At 47.4% G+C, this 23383-nt stretch overlaps 1 protein-coding gene across 1 annotated transcript in view; it reads left to right on the top strand.

The window, feature by feature from the left end:
* LOC311106303 (fatty acid CoA ligase Acsl3-like) overlaps positions 1-23383 on the top strand; it is a 56258-nt gene that overhangs the window by 30599 nt on the left and 2276 nt on the right. The window contains exons 4-14 of the mRNA XM_084148606.1: positions 783-892; positions 5732-5870; positions 9941-10091; positions 10905-11028; positions 11154-11225; positions 13937-14076; positions 14312-14484; positions 16504-16578; positions 18330-18518; positions 19520-19634; positions 23083-23240. Coding sequence (XP_084004732.1) covers positions 783-892; positions 5732-5870; positions 9941-10091; positions 10905-11028; positions 11154-11225; positions 13937-14076; positions 14312-14484; positions 16504-16578; positions 18330-18518; positions 19520-19634; positions 23083-23240 — 1446 coding nt within the window. The remainder of the gene's footprint in view (positions 1-782; positions 893-5731; positions 5871-9940; positions 10092-10904; positions 11029-11153; positions 11226-13936; positions 14077-14311; positions 14485-16503; positions 16579-18329; positions 18519-19519; positions 19635-23082; positions 23241-23383) is intronic.

Below are 23383 nucleotides of genomic sequence, written 5' to 3'. Positions count from 1 at the left end.
GTCAGACATATAGTAATGTAATGTAGCCTGGGCCCAGCCCAGTTCAGCCTGGTTTAGCCCAGTCCCAGGCCACTCACTCACGCCAGTGACAGAGCCAGAGCAGACATGATGCCATCGCTGCAGCGTTACATTAACACAGCCCTGAAGCAGGATATAATGATCACTAGGGCTGTACCATGTGGCCTCACTCCCAAACAGGATATACTGATCACTAGGGCTGTACCATGTGGCCTCACTCCCAAACAGGATATACTGATCACTAGGGCTGTACCATGTGGCCTCACTCCCAAACAGAATATACTGATCACTAGGGCTGTACCATGTGGCCTCACTCCCAAACAGGATATACTGATCACTAGGGCTGTACCATGTGGCCTCACTCCCAAACAGAATATACTGATCACTAGGGCTGTACCATGTGGCCTCACTCCCAAACAGGATATACTGATCACTAGGGCTGTACCATGTGGCCTCACTCCCAAACAGGATATACTGATCACTAGGGCTGTACCATGTGGCCTCACTCCCAAACAGAATATACTGATCACTAGGGCTGTACCATGTGGCCTCACTCCCAAACATAATATACTGATCACTAGGGCTGTACCATGTGGCCTCACTCCCAAACAGGACCAGAAAATTCACCCCGATCTTAAATCTTACTCTAACTCTATCCATACGATATCTTATCATAAGCAGCATTATCTGATGATACCTCATTGGTCTTACCTTAGTGTGTGTGTGTATGTATGTATGTATGTGTGTGTGTGTGTGTGTTGCAGTGGTCACTCTGTACTCTACCCTGGGGGGTCCGGCCATCACTCACGGTCTGAACGAGACAGAGGTCAGTCACATCATCACCAGCAGAGAGCTACTGGAGACCAGACTCAAAGTGAGAGAACACACACACACACACAAACACACACACACACATCTGAAAATGTGTAGATATGAATTTAGGAGGTAAAGGAAGAAGGGACAGGAAGAGTGTGAAAGAGGAGTTTGTGTGTGGGAGAGAGAGAAGGAGGGGGAGAGGTACTATGCCCACTGTTATCAGTGTGTGATGCAGAGTAGGACCAGAGAGACACAGACCAACACACTGGGTTAGAGACACAGACCAACACACTGGGTTAGAGACACAGACCAACACACTGGGTTAGAGACACAGACCAACACACTGGGTTAGAGACACAGACCAACACACTGGGTTAGAGACACAGACCAACACACTGGGTTAGAGACAGACCAACACACTGGGTTAGAGATACAGACCAACACACTGGGTTAGAGACACAGACCAACACACTGGGTTAGATACACAGACCAACACACTGGGTTAGAGACAGACCAACACACTGGGTTAGAGACACAGACCAACACACTGGGTTAGAGACACAGACCAACACACTGGGTTAGAGACACAGACCAACACACTGGGTTAGAGACACAGACCAACACACTGGGTTAGATACACAGACCAACACACTGGGTTAGATACACAGACCAACACACTGGGTTAGATACACAGACCAACACACTGGGTTAGAGACACAGACCAACACACTGGGTTAGAGACACAGACCAACACACTGGGTTAGAGACACAGACCAACACACTGGGTTAGAGACACAGACCAACACACTGGGTTAGAGACACAGACCAACACACTGGGTTAGAGACACAGACCAACACACTGGGTTAGAGACACAGACCAACACACTGGGTTAGAGACACAGACCAACACACTGGGTTAGAGACACAGACCAACACACTGGGTTAGAGACACAGACCAACACACTGGGTTAGAGACACAGACCAACACACTGGGTTAGATACACAGACCAACACACTGGGTTAGAGACACAGACCAACACACTGGGTTAGAGACACAGACCAACACACTGGGTTAGAGACACAGACCAACACACTGGGTTAGAGACACAGACCAACACACTGGGTTAGAGACACAGACCAACACACTGGGTTAGAGACACAGACCAACACACTGGGTTAGAGACACAGACCAACACACTGGGTTAGAGACACAGACCAACACACTGGGTTAGAGACACAGACCAACACACTGGGTTAGAGACACAGACCAACACACTGGGTTAGAGACACAGACCAACACACTGGGTTAGAGACACAGACCAACACACTGGGTTAGAGACAGACCAACACACTGGGTTAGAGATACAGACCAACACACTGGGTTAGAGACACAGACCAACACACTGGGTTAGATACACAGACCAACACACTGGGTTAGAGACAGACCAACACACTGGGTTAGAGACACAGACCAACACACTGGGTTAGAGACACAGACCAACACACTGGGTTAGAGACACAGACCAACACACTGGGTTAGAGACACAGACCAACACACTGGGTTAGATACACAGACCAACACACTGGGTTAGATACACAGACCAACACACTGGGTTAGATACACAGACCAACACACTGGGTTAGAGACACAGACCAACACACTGGGTTAGAGACACAGACCAACACACTGGGTTAGAGACACAGACCAACACACTGGGTTAGAGACACAGACCAACACACTGGGTTAGAGACACAGACCAACACACTGGGTTAGAGACACAGACCAACACACTGGGTTAGAGACACAGACCAACACACTGGGTTAGAGACACAGACCAACACACTGGGTTAGAGACACAGACCAACACACTGGGTTAGAGACACAGACCAACACACTGGGTTAGATACACAGACCAACACACTGGGTTAGAGACACAGACCAACACACTGGGTTAGAGACACAGACCAACACACTGGGTTAGAGACACAGACCAACACACTGGGTTAGAGACACAGACCAACACACTGGGTTAGAGACACAGACCAACACACTGGGTTAGAGACACAGACCAACACACTGGGTTAGAGACACAGACCAACACACTGGGTTAGAGACAGACCAACACACTGGGTTAGAGACACAGACCAACACACTGGGTTAAAGACACAGACCAACACACTGGGTTAGAGACACAGACCAACACACTGGGTTAGAGACACAGACCAACACACTGGGTTAGAGACACAGACCAACACACTGGGTTAGATACACAGACCAACACACTGGGTTAGAGACACAGACCAACACACTGGGTTAGAGACACAGACCAACACACTGGGTTAGAGACAGACCAACACACTGGGTTAGAGACACAGACCAACACACTGGGTTAGAGACACAGACCAACACACTGGGTTAGATACACAGACCAACACACTGGGTTAGAGACACAGACCAACACACTGGGTTAGAGACACAGACCAACACACTGGGTTAGAGACACAGACCAACACACTGGGTTAGAGACACAGACCAACACACTGGGTTAGAGACACAGACCAACACACTGGGTTAGAGACAGACCAACACACTGGGTTAGAGACACAGACCAACACACTGGGTTAGAGACACAGACCAACACACTGGGTTAGAGACACAGACCAACACACTGGGTTAGAGACACAGACCAACACACTGGGTTAGATACACAGACCAACACACTGGGTTAGAGACACAGACCAACACACTGGGTTAGAGACACAGACCAACACACTGGGTTAGAGACACAGACCAACACACTGGGTTAGAGACAGACCAACACACTGGGTTAGAGACAGACCAACACACTGGGTTAGAGACACAGACCAACACACTGGGTTAGAGACACAGACCAACACACTGGGTTAGAGACACAGACCAACACACTGGGTTAGAGACACAGACCAACACACTGGGTTAGAGACACAGACCAACACACTGGGTTAGAGACACAGACCAACACACTGGGTTAGAGACACAGACCAACACACTGGGTTAGAGACACAGACCAACACACTGGGTTAGAGACACAGACCAACACACTGGGTTAGAGACACAGACCAACACACTGGGTTAGAGACACAGACCAACACACTGGGTTAGAGACACAGACCAACACACTGGGTTAGAGACACAGACCAACACACTGGGTTAGAGACACAGACCAACACACTGGGTTAGAGACACAGACCAACACACTGGGTTAGAGACATAGACCAACACACTGGGTTAGAGACACAGACCAACACACTGGGTTAGAGACAGAGACCAACACACTGGGTTAGAGACACAGACCAACACACTGGGTTAGAGACACAGACCAACACACTGGGTTAGAGACACAGACCAACACACTGGGTTAGAGACACAGACCAACACACTGGGTTAGAGACACAGACCAACACACTGGGTTAGAGACACAGACCAACACACTGGGTTAGATACACAGACCAACACACTGGGTTAGATACACAGACCAACACACTGGGTTAGAGACACAGACCAACATACTGGGTTAGAGACACAGACCAACACACTGGGTTAGAGACACAGACCAACACACTGGGTTAGAGACACAGACCAACACACTGGGTTAGATACACAGACCAACACACTGGGTTAGATACACAGACCAACACACTGGGTTAGAGACACAGACCAACACACTGGGTTAGAGACACAGACCAACACACTGGGTTAGAGACACAGACCAACACACTGGGTTAGAGACACAGACCAACACATTGGGTTAGAGACACAGACCAACACACTGGGTTAGATACACAGACCAACACACTGGGTTAGATACACAGACCATCACACTGGGTTAGAGACACAGACCAACACACTGGGTTAGAGACACAGACCAACACACTGGGTTAGAGACACAGACCAACACACTGGGTTAGAGACACAGACCAACACACTGGGTTAGATACACAGACCAACACACTGGGTTAGATACACAGACCAACACACTGGGTTAGATACACAGACCAACACACTGGGTTAGAGACACAGACCAACACACTGGGTTAGAGACACAGACCAACACACTGGGTTAGAGACACAGACCAACACACTGGGTTAGAGACACAGACCAACACACTGGGTTAGAGACACAGACCAACACACTGGGTTAGAGACACAGACCAACACACTGGGTTAGAGACACAGACCAACACACTGGGTTAGAGACACAGACCAACACACTGGGTTAGAGACACAGACCAGCACACTGGGTTAGAGACACAGACCAACACACTGGGTTAGAGACACAGACCAACACACTGGGTTAGAGACACATACCAACACACTGGGTTAGAGACACAGACCAACACACTTGGTTAGAGACACAGACCAACACACTGGGTTAGAGACACAGACCAACACACTGGGTTAGAGACACAGACCAACACACTGGGTTAGAGACACAGACCAACACACTGGGTTAGAGACACAGACCAACACACTGGGTTAGAGACAGAGACATACAGTCCATACTCCCTCCTGAGGAGAGAGACAGGGTACAGAGCCAGTAAAGCAATATGTATCTGTCAAAACCTGAAAGAATTGACTCACATGTTTAGGTTGTCTAAACATACTGAAGTAGAATGATGTACAAAGTGCATGTGTTTATTTTGCATGTCCACGTGTACGGAAAGGTCAAGCCTTTGAAAACATACTTGAATATGAACACGTAAACAAAACCACTGTTTGTAGCCAGTAGCCAGTCTGCGACCTTAAGGAATCAGCCAAACCCTATCAGTATGCCCTATCCCTGTCCCGACCAACCATTTGATGGTTATAGTATAGCTGTCTTAAATACTTTTTTGTGTGTTTCCTGGTTGAGTTTAGTTCATCCTGTTGGAGGTGCCCAGGCTGCAGCACATCATCGTGGTGGATGACACGCCCACCAAGTGGCCCGGTTACCCACGAGGCATCAGTGTCCACAACATGGCCACTGTTCAGGAGCTGGGGACCAAGCCTGAGAATGGTAAACACGTGTGTGTGTGTGCGTGTGGACTCAACATTTCTTTAACGGCATTACACTGAAATGTACAGACATGTATAACATAGTTATGCATTCATTTATTATTTTGTAGGTAATTACTTTTCTGGACAAGGCTGTAGTCACTAGTCAGTGCAGAGTCATCTCTCCTTACAGTATCTCCTGCTAGCTGATAGATACTGTAGTCTCAGAGATACTGTAGTCTCAAAGATAATATAGTCTCAGAGATACTGTAGTCTCAAAGATAATATAGTCTCAGAGATACTGTAGTCTCAGAGAAACTGTAGTCTCCGAGATACTGTAGTCTCAAAGATACTGTAGTCTCAGAGAAACTGTAGTCCGAGATACTGTAGTCTCAAAGATACTGTAGTCTCAGAGATACTGTAGTCTCAGAGATACTGTAGTCTCAGAGATACTGTAGTCTCAAATATACTGTAGTCTCAGAGATACTGTAGTCTCAGAGATACTGTAGTCTCAAAGATACTGTAGTCTCAGAGATACTGTAGTCTCAAAGATACCGTAGTCTCAGAGATACTGTAGTCTCAAAGATACCGTAGTCTCAGAGATACTGTAGTCTCAAAGATACCGTAGTCTCAGAGATACTGTAGTCTCAAAGATACCGTAGTCTCAGAGATACTGTAGTCTCAAAGATACTGTAGTCTCAGAGATACTGTAGTCTCAAAGATACCGTAGTCTCAGAGATACTGTAGTCTCAAAGATACTGTAGTCTCAGAGATACTGTAGTCTCAAAGATACTGTAGTCTCAGAGATACTGTAGTCTCAAAGATACCGTAGTCTCAGAGATACTGTAGTCTCAAAGATACCGTAGTCTCAGAGATACTGTAGTCTCAAAGATACTGTAGTCTCAGAGATACTGTAGTCTCAGAGATACTGTAGTCTCAAAGATACTGTAGTCTCAGAGATACTGTAGTCTCAAAGATACCGTAGTCTCAGATATACTGTAGTCTCAGAGATACTGTAGTCTCAGAGATACTGTAGTCTCAGAGATACTGTAGTCTCAAAGATACTGTAGTCTCAGAGATACTGTAGTCTCAAACATACTGTAGTCTCAGAGATACTGTAGTCTCAAAGATAATATAGTCTCAGAGATACTGTAGTCTCAAAGATACCGTAGTCTCAGATATACTGTAGTCTCAGAGATACTGTAGTCTCAGAGATACTGTAGTCTCAGAGATACTGTAGTCTCAAAGATACTGTAGTCTCAGAGATACTGTAGTCTCAAACATACTGTAGTCTCAGAGATACTGTAGTCTCAAAGATAATATAGTCTCAGAGATACTGTAGTCTCAGAGAAACTGTAGTCTCAGAGATACTGTAGTCTCAAAGATACTGTAGTCTCAGAGATACTGTAGTCTCAAAGATAATATAGTCTCAGAGATACTGTAGTCTCAGAGAAACTGTAGTCTCCGAGATACTGTAGTCTCAAAGATACTGTAGTCTCAGAGATACTGTAGTCTCAGAGATACTGTAGTCTCAGAGATACTGTAGTCTCAAATATACTGTAGTCTCAGAGATACTGTAGTCTCAGAGATACTGTAGTCTCAAAGATACCGTAGTCTCAGAGATACTGTAGTCTCAAAGATACCGTAGTCTCAGAGATACTGTAGTCTCAAAGATACTGTAGTCTCAGAGATACTGTAGTCTCAAAGATACCGTAGTCTCAGAGATACTGTAGTCTCAAAGATACTGTAGTCTCAGAGATACTGTAGTCTCAAAGATACTGTAGTCTCAGAGATACTGTAGTCTCAAAGATACTGTAGTCTCAGAGATACTGTAGTCTCAAAGATACCGTAGTCTCAGAGATACTGTAGTCTCAAAGATACTGTAGTCTCAAAGATACCGTAGTCTCAGATATACTGTAGTCTCAGATATACTGTAGTCTCAGAGATACTGTAGTCTCAAAGATACTGTAGTCTCAAAGGGGGAGGTGGCTCATTAGGTCATGTGAATGAGGAAGTGGACACATCTGTGTCAGATTAAAGCTTGGAGAGGAAATACTCTACCTTTCTCTCCTATTTTCTCCTTCCCTTCCTCTATCTTTCCATCCCTCCTTTTCTCCGTCTGGTCTCTAGTGCTGCACTGCTTGACCCATAACAAGTAGAGCTGGTACTGTGAAGGGTAGGTGTGTGTGTGTGTGTGTGTGTGTGTGTGGGTGTGTGTTGCAGTGGTCACTGCTAAAATAGCCTGCTGTGGTCTAGGCCTAAATCAGTGGAAGTGTGTGTGCGTGTTTGTAGGTTTTATTGTTTGTTAGTATTTATCAGTTGAAACTCATGTCAGAAGGACAGAGAGTTACAGAGTGAGTTTGAGCAGCAGGACAATGCTATGAATCAGTGGCTAGGGAAATGAACTAGAAAATGGGCTGCAGGGACAGACATGCCACAGCATTAGTACCAAACCATGCAGGATAGCATATCATCGCTATCTGACCTGTGGGATTAGGAAGGAGGGTCATGTTTATAGACACTTCTGTAAACTTCACATGACATCACTCCACCCCCCCCCCCCCCCCCTATCTCTGGGTCCATGTTTATGTCAGAACATGGCCCCTCCTCTCGCATGCGGTTGACTCCAAGTCACGTCCCCCTCCTCTCTCCCTCTCCTATCTCCCTCTCTTTTGCTCCCTTCTTTCTCTCTCTGTCTTCTGTTTGGGTTGTGTTTTATTTTTCTGCACCCGCTGGTGACGTCTTGGAAATGTTTATATTCCACACGACACTGAGCAAGCCCCCCCCCCCCAGCCCTAAAAAAAACAATAAAAAACACGTCTTCATTTTCCACATGAGGACAACTGAGAGAAAACTGCTGACTGTTGTTTCTTATATAATTTAGAACAGGGATTTATTTTTATTTTTTAGCTCGATAAATTTATAAATTGGCCATCCTCCCGTGACCCAAATCATCCTCCAACAACCCAAATGAAGAAGAAATAGTGTGTGATTGTAGATGTAGTCTTATAACACACCTCTCACATGCCTAGGGCCCACTTTGGGTCCCGACCCATAGTTTAAGAAACCTACATGATCTACATTTGACATTTTAGTCATTTAGCAGACGCTCTCATCCAGACCGACTTACATTTAGTGAGTGCATACATTTTTCACACTGGCCCCCAGTGGAAAACGAACCCACAACCCTGGCGTTGCAAGCGCCATGCTCTACCAACTGAGATCTAGAGTCATCTCACTCCTTTTCACATTGTCAGAATCCACATTGCATGACATAATATAATTTCTGAGTGGCTTTTTGGCAAGCCTAGACAAGAGTAACATGTCTTGGAGAACTTAAGTCCAAACATTTGAAGTGGGCTGACGGGGAGGAGAGGCTTTACTTCAATTGAATAAATCTCAGACAGTTAACACACAGCCAAAACTCAGAGAAGAAAGAGAGCAGAGGAAGAGAGCCGTAGAGAGGGAGAGAGGGAGAGAGAGACATAAAGGAAGAGAGAGAGAGGTAGATGGTGTTATTAGCAGTAACACAGCTCTTAGAAATACTGTATCTTCCTACTGAGAGTACCAAGAGGCTGAAGGACGTTTACTAAATGGTGCCATTGAGTTTAATGTGATTTAATGTTTCATTTGACTGATGTTCCTCTCCCTCTTCATTCCATTAGGAATGTTCCTTTCTTCTTCTCTTTAGATATTCATCATTATGTGTGTTTTATTCCACTTCCTCTACCCCCATCTTGTTTAACGACACCCATATCTTCCCAGGACCTTCGCCTACAGACTTCACATCCTAGACTATATATCCTAACATGGACTTAACAAGCCTCCTCCATTTATTGTCCTGACCTGCACCATATCTTATGATCTCCCATGAACTCCCTTTTCCTACAATATGCTGAATATTTACAAAAACATGCTTTCATGCCATGCCATGAACTAATTTGTTTCCTGTGTGTGTGTGTGTGTGTGTGTGTGTGTGTGTGTGTCTCTGTGTGTGTGTGTCTCTGTGTGTGTGTGTGTTTGTGTGTGTGTGTGTTTGTGTGTGTCTGTGTGTGTGTGTGTGTGTGTGTGTGTGTGTGTGTGTGTGTATAGTGTCTCGTGGGTGTAAACAGCCCATGCCCTCTGACATCGCTGTCATCATGTACACCAGCGGCTCCACTGGCGTACCCAAGGGCGTCATGATCTCCCATAGCAACATCATCGCTGGCATCACTGGCATGGCAGAAAGGATACCCAACCTGGGGTAAGTACCACAAACCTGCCAACCTTATACCCTCTCTTTACCCTCCTGGGCTTTACATACCATCACCTTCCTCCAGTACCAAACTACTATCGACATTTCCTAATAAGCTGAATTTTCATGAATCATCGAATACCACTTTGAATACTCTAAGAATTTTGACAGTCCAAGCTGGCTTCCAAAGTGCACCTTATCCAGGAAGATGGATAAAATGTTTACACAGCCCTTTTTCAATTGGAGCTGTCTTAGATGAAGATCCCATAATGTCCTTTCTATGCATTTTTGACTGATCTCAGCTGTCAGTGGGGGAGTACAGTGGGATGGTTATACATAGTAGGTCCCATTTCAACGCTGAATTAAAGAAAACACTCAAAGTGATCTATGAGGACAACTTCCTGATTGGGGCCTTGGTGTCAACTGAGCACGTGCAGAAGTGTGGGTTTAAGGCTGTGCTGTAAACACAAGTAGATACTCTACCATCACACTGGTGATCACCATGACGACATATGCTTTGTGTTCTCACTTTCTCTGGAGAACAGGATTGGGGGAAGAGAGGAAAATGGGAAAAGGAGGATGGGAGAGAGGGGGTCAGGTTGTTACCCTTCAGAGAGCAACATCATCTTGATCTGGCCCAGAAGGACATTTACTGCAGTGCTTTGTGTATTTTGTTGTTTAATTGTGTAAACCTTTCTTATACATATAGTTTTGTCATGCAAGTTTATTGAAATATGATTGTGTACTGTTGGACTGTTGCCTGTCTGTCTGTCTGTCCGTATGCTAGAATAATAATGAGTTATTTATATTGTGCTGTGGCAGTGAGAATGACACCTACATCGGGTACCTCCCCCTGGCCCATGTGTTGGAGCTGAGTGCAGAGCTGGTGTGTGTGGCTCACGGCTGCAGGATCGGATACTCCTCCCCCCAGACACTAGCGGACCAGGTGAGGTGGTCCCCCCCTGCTCTGTATATCACATGCTTGGACTGTACATTACTAAACACATATATAAAAGGTGAATATATGTGTAGAGTACCTGTATCATAACTGTATCCTTTCTCTCACACCAGTCGACAAAGATAAAAACAGGAAGTAAAGGAGACACCAGTGTTCTGCAACCTACTCTTATGGCAGCTGTGCCGGTAAGACGTACATACAGTACTGTACATGTAGGGTTGCTTTCCCAGACACAGACTAAGATCAGTACTGCTGGTCCAGTACAGACAGTTTCCCCTGACTCTCTCTCTCTCTCTCTCTCTCTCTCTCTCTCTCTCTCTCGCTCTCTCCCTCTCTCTCTCTCTCTCTCCCTCTCTCTCTCTCTCTCTCTCTCTCTCTCTCTCTCTCTCTCTCTCTCTCTCTCTCGCTCTCTCCCTCCCCCTCTCCTCTTGCTCTCTCTCTCTCTCTCCCTCCCCCCCTCTCTCCCCTCCTCTCTCTCTCTCTCTCTCCCTCTCTCTCTCCCTCCCTCTCCCCCTCTCTCTCCTTCTCTCTCTCTCTCCCTCCCCCTCCCTCCCTCTCTCTCTCTCTCTCTCTTCTCTCTCTCTCTCTCTCGCTCTCTCTCTCTCTCTCTCCCTCCCCTCTCTCTCTCTCTCTCTCTCTTTATCTCTATCTCTATCCCTCCCCCTCTCTCTCTCTTTCCTGTCACAGTACCCCAAGCCATTCTGTGATTTTATTTCAATGTAGAAAATAGTTGAAATGTTATATACAGGTGTATACAGGTGTGAGTTATTGAGCCTCCCTCACTCTTTCACTACATACTGTGACTCAGTCCCTCACTCTTTCTCTCTTTTTCTCTTACTCTGGTGAGTCATTCAGTCCCTCACTCTTGTCTGTCTCTGTCTCTGTCTCTGTCTCTGTCTCTGTCTCTGTCTCTGTCTCTGTCACTCTCCCTCTCTCTGTGAGACCCCATGCATCTCTTCATCTGTGTGTTCCCCCATGAGGACCCTAGGAGTCAGGGGACACAGGTCAGAGGGCCCCAGTGTCTGGAACCATTCACAGCTGTAAACAGAACGTGAGAAAGCCCTGTGTGGTTTTCCCCGTCATAGACAAACACACACTCCCTCACTCACTCTCACTCTCTCTCTCTCTCACACACACACACACACACACACACACACACACACACACACACACACACACACACACACACACACACACACACACACACACACACACACACACCGCTCACAGTGTGTAGTTTCGTCTGTGATACCAGTCTGCATGTGTCCCACATCAACTTCCTATCTCACTACTTTATCTAACATGCACAGAAACACAGACTCTCACACCCACCAGCTGGTTTTGTTGTTTGTTGTTTGTTGTGCCCTTTACTCCATTAAAACTTGGAGCCCGGTTTTGGAACTCACAAACTCATGACTTTAATAACGAAGTGATCTGGGTTTTAGTGGGGTTGGACAAACTCTCCCTACAGTCACCATGTCGCTAAGAAACAGATAGTGCTAAGTCACACACGCACACACACACGGACATGGTGCCATCTTTAAGATATTATAGCATCAATCCCATAATCTCCTTCAGAGTGGAATCTGAGATCCGAGAACAACTGACTGGACAACTGAATGACTTTAGGCTCCTCTCCTTCTCTCTTTATCAATCTCTCTGGGAGTGATGAGGTCACTGTTTTCCATGCCCACAGGCAGCTAGCAGGGTCGGGCATTCCCATTTTATTGTTTACTGAAACACTGAATGTTTCATATTGACCAGATTGTTCCCCAATACACCACAGTATATTCTGAATGCTTTAATAGTTGCTGAATCTGTGAGCATCTTTACAGAATTGATTGAATTTAGACCTATCTAAGATATCATCTAGCTAAGACCTCTAATATTGAAATGGTTGGTCTGGGACTTGGTCTTGTTTTCATGCCCAGGACACAGAGTCTCTGCTGGGCAGATACAGAAGAGACACTGGCTGATGTCACCCCCTCCATGTATTATCTCTGTGCTCACATAGCTCCTCAGAACTGGACCTCCAGACAGAGACGTGTCAGGAATCTGCTGTCTGGGCCTGGGACCAAAGCCCCATATTAAGACCGCAGACAGACACAGTGTAAAGCAATGTGCTTTGGCCACATACAGACAGATCCAGAACTTATTGACTCGAACACCACATTCTTCTTATTTCCCCTCCTCTTTCTGTCCCTGTCTCTGCCTCTCCATCTCCCCCGATTTTCTACCCTCTCTTATAGAGTAACAGTCAAAAGTTTGGACACACCTACTCATTCCAGGGTTTTTCTTTATTTTACTGTTTTCTACATTGTAGAATAATAGTGAAGCCATCAAAACTATGAAATAACACATATGGAATCATTTTGGTTACTACATGATTCCATATGTGTTATTTCATAGTTGTGATGTCTTAACTATTATTCTACAATGTAAGAAATAGTAAAAAATTAAGAAAAACCGTTGAATGAGTAGGTGTGTCCAAACTTTTGACTGGTAGTGTATATCCATAATGGTAGTGTATATCCATAATGGTAGTGTATATCCATAATGGTACTGTATATCCATAATGGTAGTGTATATCCATAATGGTACTGTATATCCATAATGGTAGTGTATATCCATAATGGTAGTGTATATCCATAATGGTACTGTATATCCAAATCAACTCCCCCTCTTTATTTTTCTCTTTTTGCGTCTCTGCTCCATCTCTTAATTCCTCCCCTATTCTCTCTCTCTCTCTCTCTCTCTCTCTCTCTCTCTCTCTCTCTCTCTCTCTCTCTCTCTCTCTCTCTCTCTCTCTCTCTCTCTCTCTCTCTCTCTCTCTCTCTCTCTCTCTCTCTCTCTCTCTCTCTCTCTCTCTCTCTCTCTCTCTCTCTGTGTGCTACAGGAGATAATGGATCGTATCTATAAGAATGTGATGACCAAGGTGGAGGAGATGAGCAGTGCTCAGAGGACTCTGTTCACTCTGGCCTACAACTACAAGCTGGAGCAGCTCTCCAAAGGACGCAGCACGCCACTGTGTGACAAGTACGTCAGTCATCTACAGTACACACACACACACACAAATCCTTGCATATACACACTATATATATTGCTCATACAAAACCTCATACAAAACAAATAACATAGTGAAGCACAGTTCATCCAGAAGTGTAAACATGAATTTTCCTTGCAGATTAACTGATCTCCTCCCCTCCCCTCTACTCCCTCCAGCCTGGTCTTTAAGAAGGTGCGGTCCCTACTGGCCCTCTACTCCCTCCAGCCTGGTCTTTAAGAAGGTGCGGTCCCTACTGGGGGGGAAGACCAGGGTGCTGCTGTCGGGCGGGGCGCCCCTCTCTGCCGCCACCCAGCGCTTCATGAACGTGTGCTTCTGTTGCCCCGTGGGCCAGGGCTACGGCCTCACCGAGACCTGTGGAGCTGGAACCATCAGCGAGAGTGAGAGAGTGAGAGAGTGAGAGAGTGAGAGAGTGAGAGAGTGAGAGAGTGAGAGAGTGAGAGAGTGAGAGAGAGAGAGAGAGGGGGGGGGGTTGAGGAAAGGAGGGATACAGAGGGATGGGATAGGGTAGGAGGGAGGAGAGACAGTGGTGGATACAGAGGGATAGGATAGGGTAGGAGGGAGGAGAGACAGTGGTGGATACAGAGGGATAGGATAGGGTAGGAGGGAGGAGAGACAGTGGTGGATACAGAGGGATGGGATAGGGTAGGAGAGAGGAGAGACAGTGGTGGATACAGCGGGATGGGATAGGGTAGGAGAGAGGAGAGACAGTGGTGGATACAGCGGGATGGGATAGGGTAGGAGGGAGGAGAGACAGTGGTGGATACAGAGGGATGGGATAGGGTAGGAGAGAGGAGAGACAGTGGTGGATACAGCGGGATGGGATAGGGTAGGAGGGAGGAGAGACAGTGGTGGATACAGAGGGATGGGATAGGGTAGGAGGGAGGAGAGACAGTGGTGGATACAGAGGGATAGGGTAGGAGGGAGGGAGGGAGGAGAGACAGTGGTGGATACAGCGGGATGGGATAGGGTAGGAGGGAGGAGAGACAGTGGTGGATACAGAGGGATGGGATAGGGTAGGAGGGAGGAGAGACAGTGGTGGATACAGAGGGATAGGGTAGGAGGGAAGGAGGAGAGACAGTGGTGGATACAGCAGGATGGGATAGGGTAGGAGGGAGGAGAGACAGTGGTGGATACAGAGGGATGGGATAGGGTAGAAGGGAGGAGAGACAGTGGTGGATACAGAGGGATGGGATAGGGTAGGAGGGAGGAGAGACAGTGGTGGATACAGAGGGATGGGATAGGGTAGGAGGGAGGAAAGACAGTGTTGGATTAGAGGGATGGGATAGGGTAGGCAAGAGGAGAGACAGTGGTGGATACAGAGGGATGGGATAGGGTAGGAGGGAGGAGAGACAGTGGTGGATACAGAGGGATGGGATAGGGTAGGAGGGAGGAAAGACAGTGGTGGATCAGAGGGATGGGATAGGGTAGGTGAGAGGAGAGACAGTGGTGGATACAGAGGGATGGGATAGGGTAGGAGGGAGGAGAGACAGTGGTGGATACAGCAGGATGGGATAGGGTAGGCGAGAAGAGAGACAGTGGTGGATACAGAGAGATGGGATAGGGTAGGAGAGAGGAGAGACAGTGGTGGATACAGAGGGACGGGATAGGGTAGGAGAGAGGAGAGACAGTGGTGGATACAGCGGGATGGGATAGGGTAGGAGGGAGGAGAGACAGTGGTGGATACAGAGGGATGGGATAGGGTAGGAGGGAGGAGAGACAGTGGTGGATACAGAGGGATAAGGTAGGAGGGAAGGGAGACAGTGGTGGATACAGAGGGATGGGGTAGGAGGGAGGAGAGACAATGTTAGATACAGATGGATGGGGTAGGAGGGAGGAGAGACAGTGGTGGATACAGAGGGTTGGGGTAGGAGGGAGGAGAGACAGTGGTGGATACAGAGGGATGGGATAGGAGGGAGGAGAGACAGTGGTGGATACAGAGGGTTGGGGTAGGAGGGAGGGAGGAGAGACAGTGGTGGATACAGAGGGATGGGGTAGGAGGGAGGAGAGACAGTGGTGGATACAGAGGGTTGGGGTAGGAGGGAGGAGAGACAGTGGTGGATACAGAGGGATGGAGCTGAAGAGAAAGGAAAGGAGAGACAGCAGAGTTCTAAAATCATGGAAATATCCATTAGTTCTCCCCAATGCAGGAAAGAACTGAAGCCAGCAGTGACCCATTGCACAGCACCACTATTAGCTATGGTCCAATGAGAAAGGGTTTCAGTGTTGTCATGCCTTAGGGATGGGAGTGAGAGCAGGGCCTTGGCAGGGTTACCATGGTTGGGTCAGGTTGCCACGGTAACGGATGAGGCGCATTTAGCATAACAGTGCCACTGTGTATTGTACAGTGGTCAGTCACTGCAGCTTGTGATGACGATGTGTATGTGTGTGTGTTCCAGTGTGGGACTACAGTACAGGGCGAGTTGGTGGACCGCTCATTTGTTCTGAAATCAAGCTCAAGGATTGGGTGGAGGGTGAGTAACACAGACAGACAGGGAGGAGGACCCCTGGGTCTCTTTATCCACACACACATATACACACACACACACTTATGAAAACAATGTCATATAGTTTACCAATCCATCCCACATTATTTACACAAATGCCCTAGTCAGTGTGAGAGATGGACAGCGTTTTAGGAGAAAGATCACTCTCTCATATTTCAACTGCATTCAGTTCTCCATGACCTTGTAAGGAAGTCATTCAAAACACAACTCTTTCCTCTGTACAGTTTTCCATCATACATACAGTGCCTTCAGAAAGTATTCACACCTGTTGACTTTTTCAAAATGTTGTTGTTACAAGGTGGGATTCAAATATATTTAACTGTCATTGTGTGTCAATGATCTACACAATATACTCTGTAATGTCAAAGTGGAAGAAAAATTATAACATTTGTAAAAATAAATTTGGAAAAATAAAACCCTAATATATCTTGATTTCATAAATATTCAAACCCCTGAGTCAATACTTGTTAGAATCACCTTTGGCAGCGATTACAGCTGTGAGTATTTCTGGGTAAGTCTCTAAGAGCTTTGCACACCTGGATTGTACAATATTTGCACATTATTCTTTTTAAAATTATTCAAGCTCTGTAAAGTTGGTTGTTGATCATTGCTAGACAGACATTTTCAAGTCTTGACATAGATTATCAAGCCGATTTTAAGTCAAAACTGTAACTAGGCCACTCAGGAACATTCAATGTCGTCTAGGTAAGCAACTCCAGTGTATTTTTGGCCTTGTGTTTTAGGTTATTGTCCTGCTGAAAGGTGAATTTGTCTCCCAGTGTCTGTTGGAAAGCAGACTGAACCAGGTTTTCCTCTAGGATTTTGCCTGTGCTTAGCTCTACTCTGTTTCTTTTTATCCCAAAAAAGTCACTAGTCCTTGCCAATGACAAGCATACCCATAACATGATGCAGCCACCACCTATCACAGCTCACAAGAAGACCCAGATGCAGACAGTTTCGAAGTAACAAAAGTTTATTACAAAAACGGGGGCAGGCAAACGACAGGTCAAGGGCAGGCAGAGGTCAGTAATCCAGAACAGAGTACAAAAAGTACAGAATGGCAGGCAGGCTCAGGGGCAGGCAGAGGTCAGTAATCCAAGGCAGTGTCACAAGGTACAGAACGGCAGGAAGGCTCAGGGTCAGGGCAGGCAGAATGGTCAAAACCGGGAAAACTAGAAAACAAGAACTAGAGAAAAACAGGAGTACGGGAAAAACGCTGGTAGGCTTGACGAGACAAAACAAACTGGCAACAGACAAACAGAGAACACAGGTATAAATACACTGGGGATAATGGGTAGATGGGCGACACCTGGAGGGGAGTAGAGACAAGCACAAAGACAGGTGAAATAGATCAGGGTGTGACCTCGACTAACTGGTGCCCCGCACATTGACTCTGTACCGGTACCCCCTGTATATAGCCTCCCTACTGTTATTTTATTTAATGCTACTTTTTAATTATTTGCTATTTTTTATTTTCTTAAAAACTGCATTTTTGGTTAAGGGCTTGTAAGTAAGCATTTCACTGTAAGGTCTACACCTGTTGTATTCGGCACATGTGGCAAATAAAATTTGACACCACCATGCTTGAAAGTATGAAGAGTGGTACTCAGTGATGTGTTGTGTTGGATTTGCCCCAAACATTACGCTTTGTATTCAGGACATAAAGTTCATTTCTTTGCCACATTACTTAATTGCCTTGTTACTGCTCTGTCCTCCAGGTGGCTACCACAGCACAGACACGCCCACCCCACGAGGCGAGATCCTGATTGGCGGGCCCAACGTTACCATGGGTTACTACAAGAATGAGGCCAAGAACCAGGACTTCTTTGTGGATGACAACGGCCAGCGCTGGTTCTGTACTGGAGACATAGGAGAAGTCCATCCTGATGGATGCCTCAAGATCATTGGTGAGGAGCAGGGCTAACACCTCTTCTGAATGGCCTCATTCTCGGTTTCTACTCTATTCCAAAGTGTTCCCTTTCACCATGGTTATGCACCCAAGTTCATATTTGCTAAGATACACATTTACATTTGGGCATGTCCATCAAAGGAGGCTGGTGGGAGGAGCTATAGGATGACGGGCTCATTGTAATGGTTGATGACGGGCTCCTGAGTGGCGCAGTGTACTCCTGAGTGGCGCAGTGGTCTAAGGCACTGCATCGCAGTGCTAACTGTGCCACTAGAGATCCTGGTTCGAATCCAGGCTCTGTCGCCGCCGACCGCGACCGGGAGACTCATGGGCGGCGCACAATTGGCCCAGCGTCGTCCAGGGTAGGGGAGGGAATGGCCGGCAGGGATGTAGCTCAGTTGATAGAGCATGGCGTTTGCAACGCCAGGGTTGTGGGTTCGATTCCCACGGGGGGCCAGTATAAAAAAAATATGTATTCACTAACTGTAAGTCGCTCTGGATAAGAGCGTCTGCTAAATGACTAAAATGTAAATGTTGAAATGAAATCTATGGAGTGGAGTCAAATACGTTGTTTCCATGTGTTTGATGTGTTTGGTACCATTCCACTGATTGCATTCCAGCCATGACAACGAGCCTGTCATCCTATATCTCCTCCCACCAGCCTCCTCTGATGTCTATATAGAGTAGTATGTAAAAAGAAAAATCCCTGATACCACCTACGCCAGCACACCACATCAACATCATGCCCAAAACCACTGAATCCCTTCTAAACAACCTATGCCCCTACGTTCATCTATCAGTCTAGCAGGGCAGCTCCCAAGAACAACTGTTTCCCAATTCCACCTCACTTCTGACAATTCCTCTTGAGCCGTGTTTACATTAGACTGACAGAAATCCTACGGTTCTCTGTTGTCTACATCTGTCTGTAAAGATTTGCAGTGCAGTGGAAAATGTGCTGTTTCTCCTCCAGTTCTACTCAGTGTGTCCCTGTGTCTACAGATCGTAAGAAGGACCTGGTTAAGCTCCAGGCTGGAGAGTATGTGTCTCTGGGGAAGGTGGAGGCCATGCTGAAGAACTGCCCCCTTATAGACAACATCTGTGCCTACGCCAACAGGTGTGTGTGTGTGTGCGTGTTTTTGTTTAACTATCCTTGTGGCAGTTTAGGTTGCTGAAAGGAGCGATTGTAATGGCATCAAACCATGTGTTTGATGTATTTGATACCATTCCACTAATTCCGCTCCAGCCATTACCACGAGACCTTCCTCCCCAATTAAGATGCCACCAACCTCCTGTGCCTTGTGGGTACCAGAAGTCCTCAAGGATAGTAAAAGAAGGACAATTCGGGCAAGTGGGGACATTTTGCCGCTTCCCACAAGAAAAACTGCTATTTTAGGCTTAGGAGTTAGGTTTAGGGTTAGGGTTACAATTAGGGTTAGATTTAGGGTTAGGGAAAATAGGATTTTGGATGGTGTGACGAGGTGTGAATGAAGGAGTCAGGCGAAGGAGGTAAAATACCGAAGTCCAGAGTTTATTCCGTTTACATAAATAAAACGCCCAAAGCGTCAAACGACACTGTACAAGGGAAAACATCCACCTTGGCATAAACACAGTGAATAGTAGCTCAACCGAGCAACACGCTCTCACAACAAACAATCACTCACAAAGACAAGGAGAACAGAGGGAACACTTATACACATACTAATTAGGGGAATGAGCACCAGGTGTGTGTGATTGACAAGACATGACAAGTGGAGTGATGAGAATGGGATCAGCAGTAGCTAGTACTCCGGTGACGACGAATGCCGAAGCCTGCCCAAAACAGGAGGGGGGGCAGCCTCGGCCGGAGGTCGTGACAGTACCCCCCCCCCCCCCTCCTCCTCAGGATGTCGTCGATGTAGACCACCACACCGCGACCAAGCATGTCCCGAAACACCTCGTTCACAAAGGACTGGAAAACGGATGGAGCATTCATCAAACTGTAGGGCATCACCAGGTATTCATAATACCCCGAGGTTGTGCTGAATGCTGTTTTCCACTCATCCCCTTACCGAATACGCACCAGGTTGTAGGCACTCCTGAGGTCTAATTTGGTGGAAAAGCGGGCCCCATGCATTGACTCAATCACTGAAGGAATGAGGGGAAGAGGATAACTAAATCGTACCGTCACATAATTCAGTGGTCGATAATCAATGCACGGGTGTAAACCGCCAACTTTCTTCTTCACAAAGAAGAAACTCGAGGAGGCAGGTGAAGTGGAGGGACGTATATACCCCTGGCACAGGGACTCGGTGACGTATGTTTCCATAGCTGCTGTTTCAGCCTGCGACAGGGGATACACATGACTCCTGGGAGGTACAGCGTCTACCCGAAGGTTTATCGCGCAATCCCCCTCCCGATGAGGTGGTAATTTAGTCGCTTGCGTCTTGGAAAACGTGAGCGCCAGATCATGGTATCCGGGGGGAATGCGCACGGTGGGGGTACTGTCTGGACTTTCCACCGTGGTCGCACCAACGGAAACACCTAGACACCTACCCGGACACTCACGCGACCACCCTGTAAGAACCCTCTGCGGCAATGAGAAATTGGGGTTGTGAAGGGCTAACCACGGGATACCCAAGACTACAGGGTAAGCAGGAGACTCAATAATCATAAAGGTGATCTGCTCAACATGCGTCTCCTGCGTAATCATGGTGACTGGTACCGTAACTTCCTTAACCAACCCGGACCCTAATGGTCGACTATCAAGTGCTCTGATGGGGAGTGGAATGGATAGGGGAACCAATGAAATGCCTTGACGGCGTGCAAATGCCCTGTCCATAAAATACCCAGCTGCGCCTGAATCGACTAGCGCCTTACACTGGGAACCTACCAAGTGATCGGGAAAGGAGATAGATAAAGTACAGTGCGCCGCAAAGGGCTCTGAACACGTTTGGGTGTTCGTTACCTGGGGTGATGCGTGAGTACCCTGCCTACCGCCTCCAGACCCAAAAGAACGTTGACTGCAACGTGAGGTGGATTGTCCCTTCGTGCCACCAGAGTGGCACTGTCGCTGTCCTCCTGCGCTCTCTCGACTGGCGGCTCCCCCCAGCTCTATCTGCTCGGGGTCAGAGTCGTCCGGAGTGGTAACGGGCAGACCCCTACCAGGACGTCCTCTGGCTGCTAGCAGATTGTCCAGCTGGATGGCCATGTCCACCAGTTGGGAGAACGATAGCATGGCATCCCGGCAGGCTAGCTCCCGTCGGACGTCCTCCCTTTGATGGCAATGGAAATGGTCGATCAGGGCCCGCTCGTTCCACCCGGACCACGCTGCCAGCATCCGGAACTCCAGCGCGTAGTCCTGAGCGGTCCTCGTCCTCTGCCTCAGATGAACCAGTCGTTCGCCTGCCTCTCGACCCTCAGGCGGGTGATCAAAAACGGCCCGAAAGAGGCGAGCAAACTCTCCGTAGTCCTCCAATGCGGTACCTTCCTCGTTCCACACCGCGTTGGCCCACTCCAGGGCTCTCCCACAAAGGCAGGAAACGAGGACGGATACCTTCTCCCGCTCCCGGGGCGCCGGCCTGATGCTGGAGAAATACAACTCCAGTTGGAGTAGGAATCCCTTACATCACGCTGCCGTCCCATCAAACGCCGATGGCCGGGATATCTGGATCCCTCCAGGGGCTGGGGTGTAGGTGGCTGGATCCGGTTGACCAGCTGGTCTCGATAGATCGGATCCTCTCCTCTCCAGGCGTTGTACCACCTGAAGAACCCGATCCATCGCTTCCCCCAAGCTGGCCAACATCGAGGAATGCTCCTGGACCCTTGCCACAACTCCAGGCATGAGGTCTTCTCCTGCTGACTTCATATCAGATCAGGTGAGTGATTCTGTGACGAGGTGTGAAAGAAGGAGTCAGGCGCAGGAGGTAAAATACTGAAGTCCAGAGTTTATTCCGTTTACATAAATCAAACACCCAAAGCGTCAAACGACACTATTACAAGGGAAAACATCCACCTTGGTCCTCTGTAGCTCAGCTGGTAGAGCACGGCGCTTGTAACGCCAAGGTAGTGGGTTCGATCCCCGGGACCAACCACACGCAAAAAAAAAATATGCACGCATGACTGTAAGTCGCTTTGGATAAAAGCGTCTGCTAAATGGCATATTATTATTATTATTATTATTATTATAAACACAGTGAATAGTAGCTCAACCGAGCTACACGCTCTCACAACAAACAATCACTCACAAAGACAAGGGGAACAGAGGGAACACTAATACACATACTAATTAGGGGAATGAGCACCAGGTGTGTGTGATTGACAAGACATGACAAGTGGAGTGATGAGAATGGGATCGGCAGTAGCTAGTACTCCGGTGACGACGAACGCCAAAGCCTGCCCGAACCAGGAGGGGGGGCAGACTTGGCGGAAGCCGTGACAGTTGGGAATCAATTATTTGGTCCCCACAAGGATAGCAATACAAAACTGTGTGTGTGTGTGTGTGTGTGTGTGTGTGTGTGTGTGAATCAGTCTATGTAAAAAAACGGAGACATGGTGGTGTCTTCTTAACCGTTATCTCTCTTCAGCGATGAGATGTACGTGATTGGCTTTGTGGTGCCCAATCAGAAGCATCTGCTTTCGCTAGCGGAGCAGTATCGTATCCGGGGCTCATGGGAGGAGCTGTGTAACAACGCTGCCATGGAGGAGGTGGTCCTGCAGGTCATCACCGAGGCCGCCCTATCAGGTGAGAGGTCAAAGGTCATCAGACCTTGGAGAGAGAGGAGAGCGATGTTATAGAAAGATGGTAGTGGTAGTAGTAGATACAGGTTATAGTGAGTCAGGTTGAAGCTCTACTTTTGTCATCCATTCCTTTTGGTGGTGCTTTGG

This window comes from Coregonus lavaretus, assembly GCF_964263955.1.
Source record: "Coregonus lavaretus genome assembly, chromosome: 30".
In the NCBI taxonomy this organism is placed as follows: domain Eukaryota; kingdom Metazoa; phylum Chordata; class Actinopteri; order Salmoniformes; family Salmonidae; genus Coregonus; species Coregonus lavaretus.
This window is presented reverse-complemented; position numbering and strand designations above follow the sequence as displayed.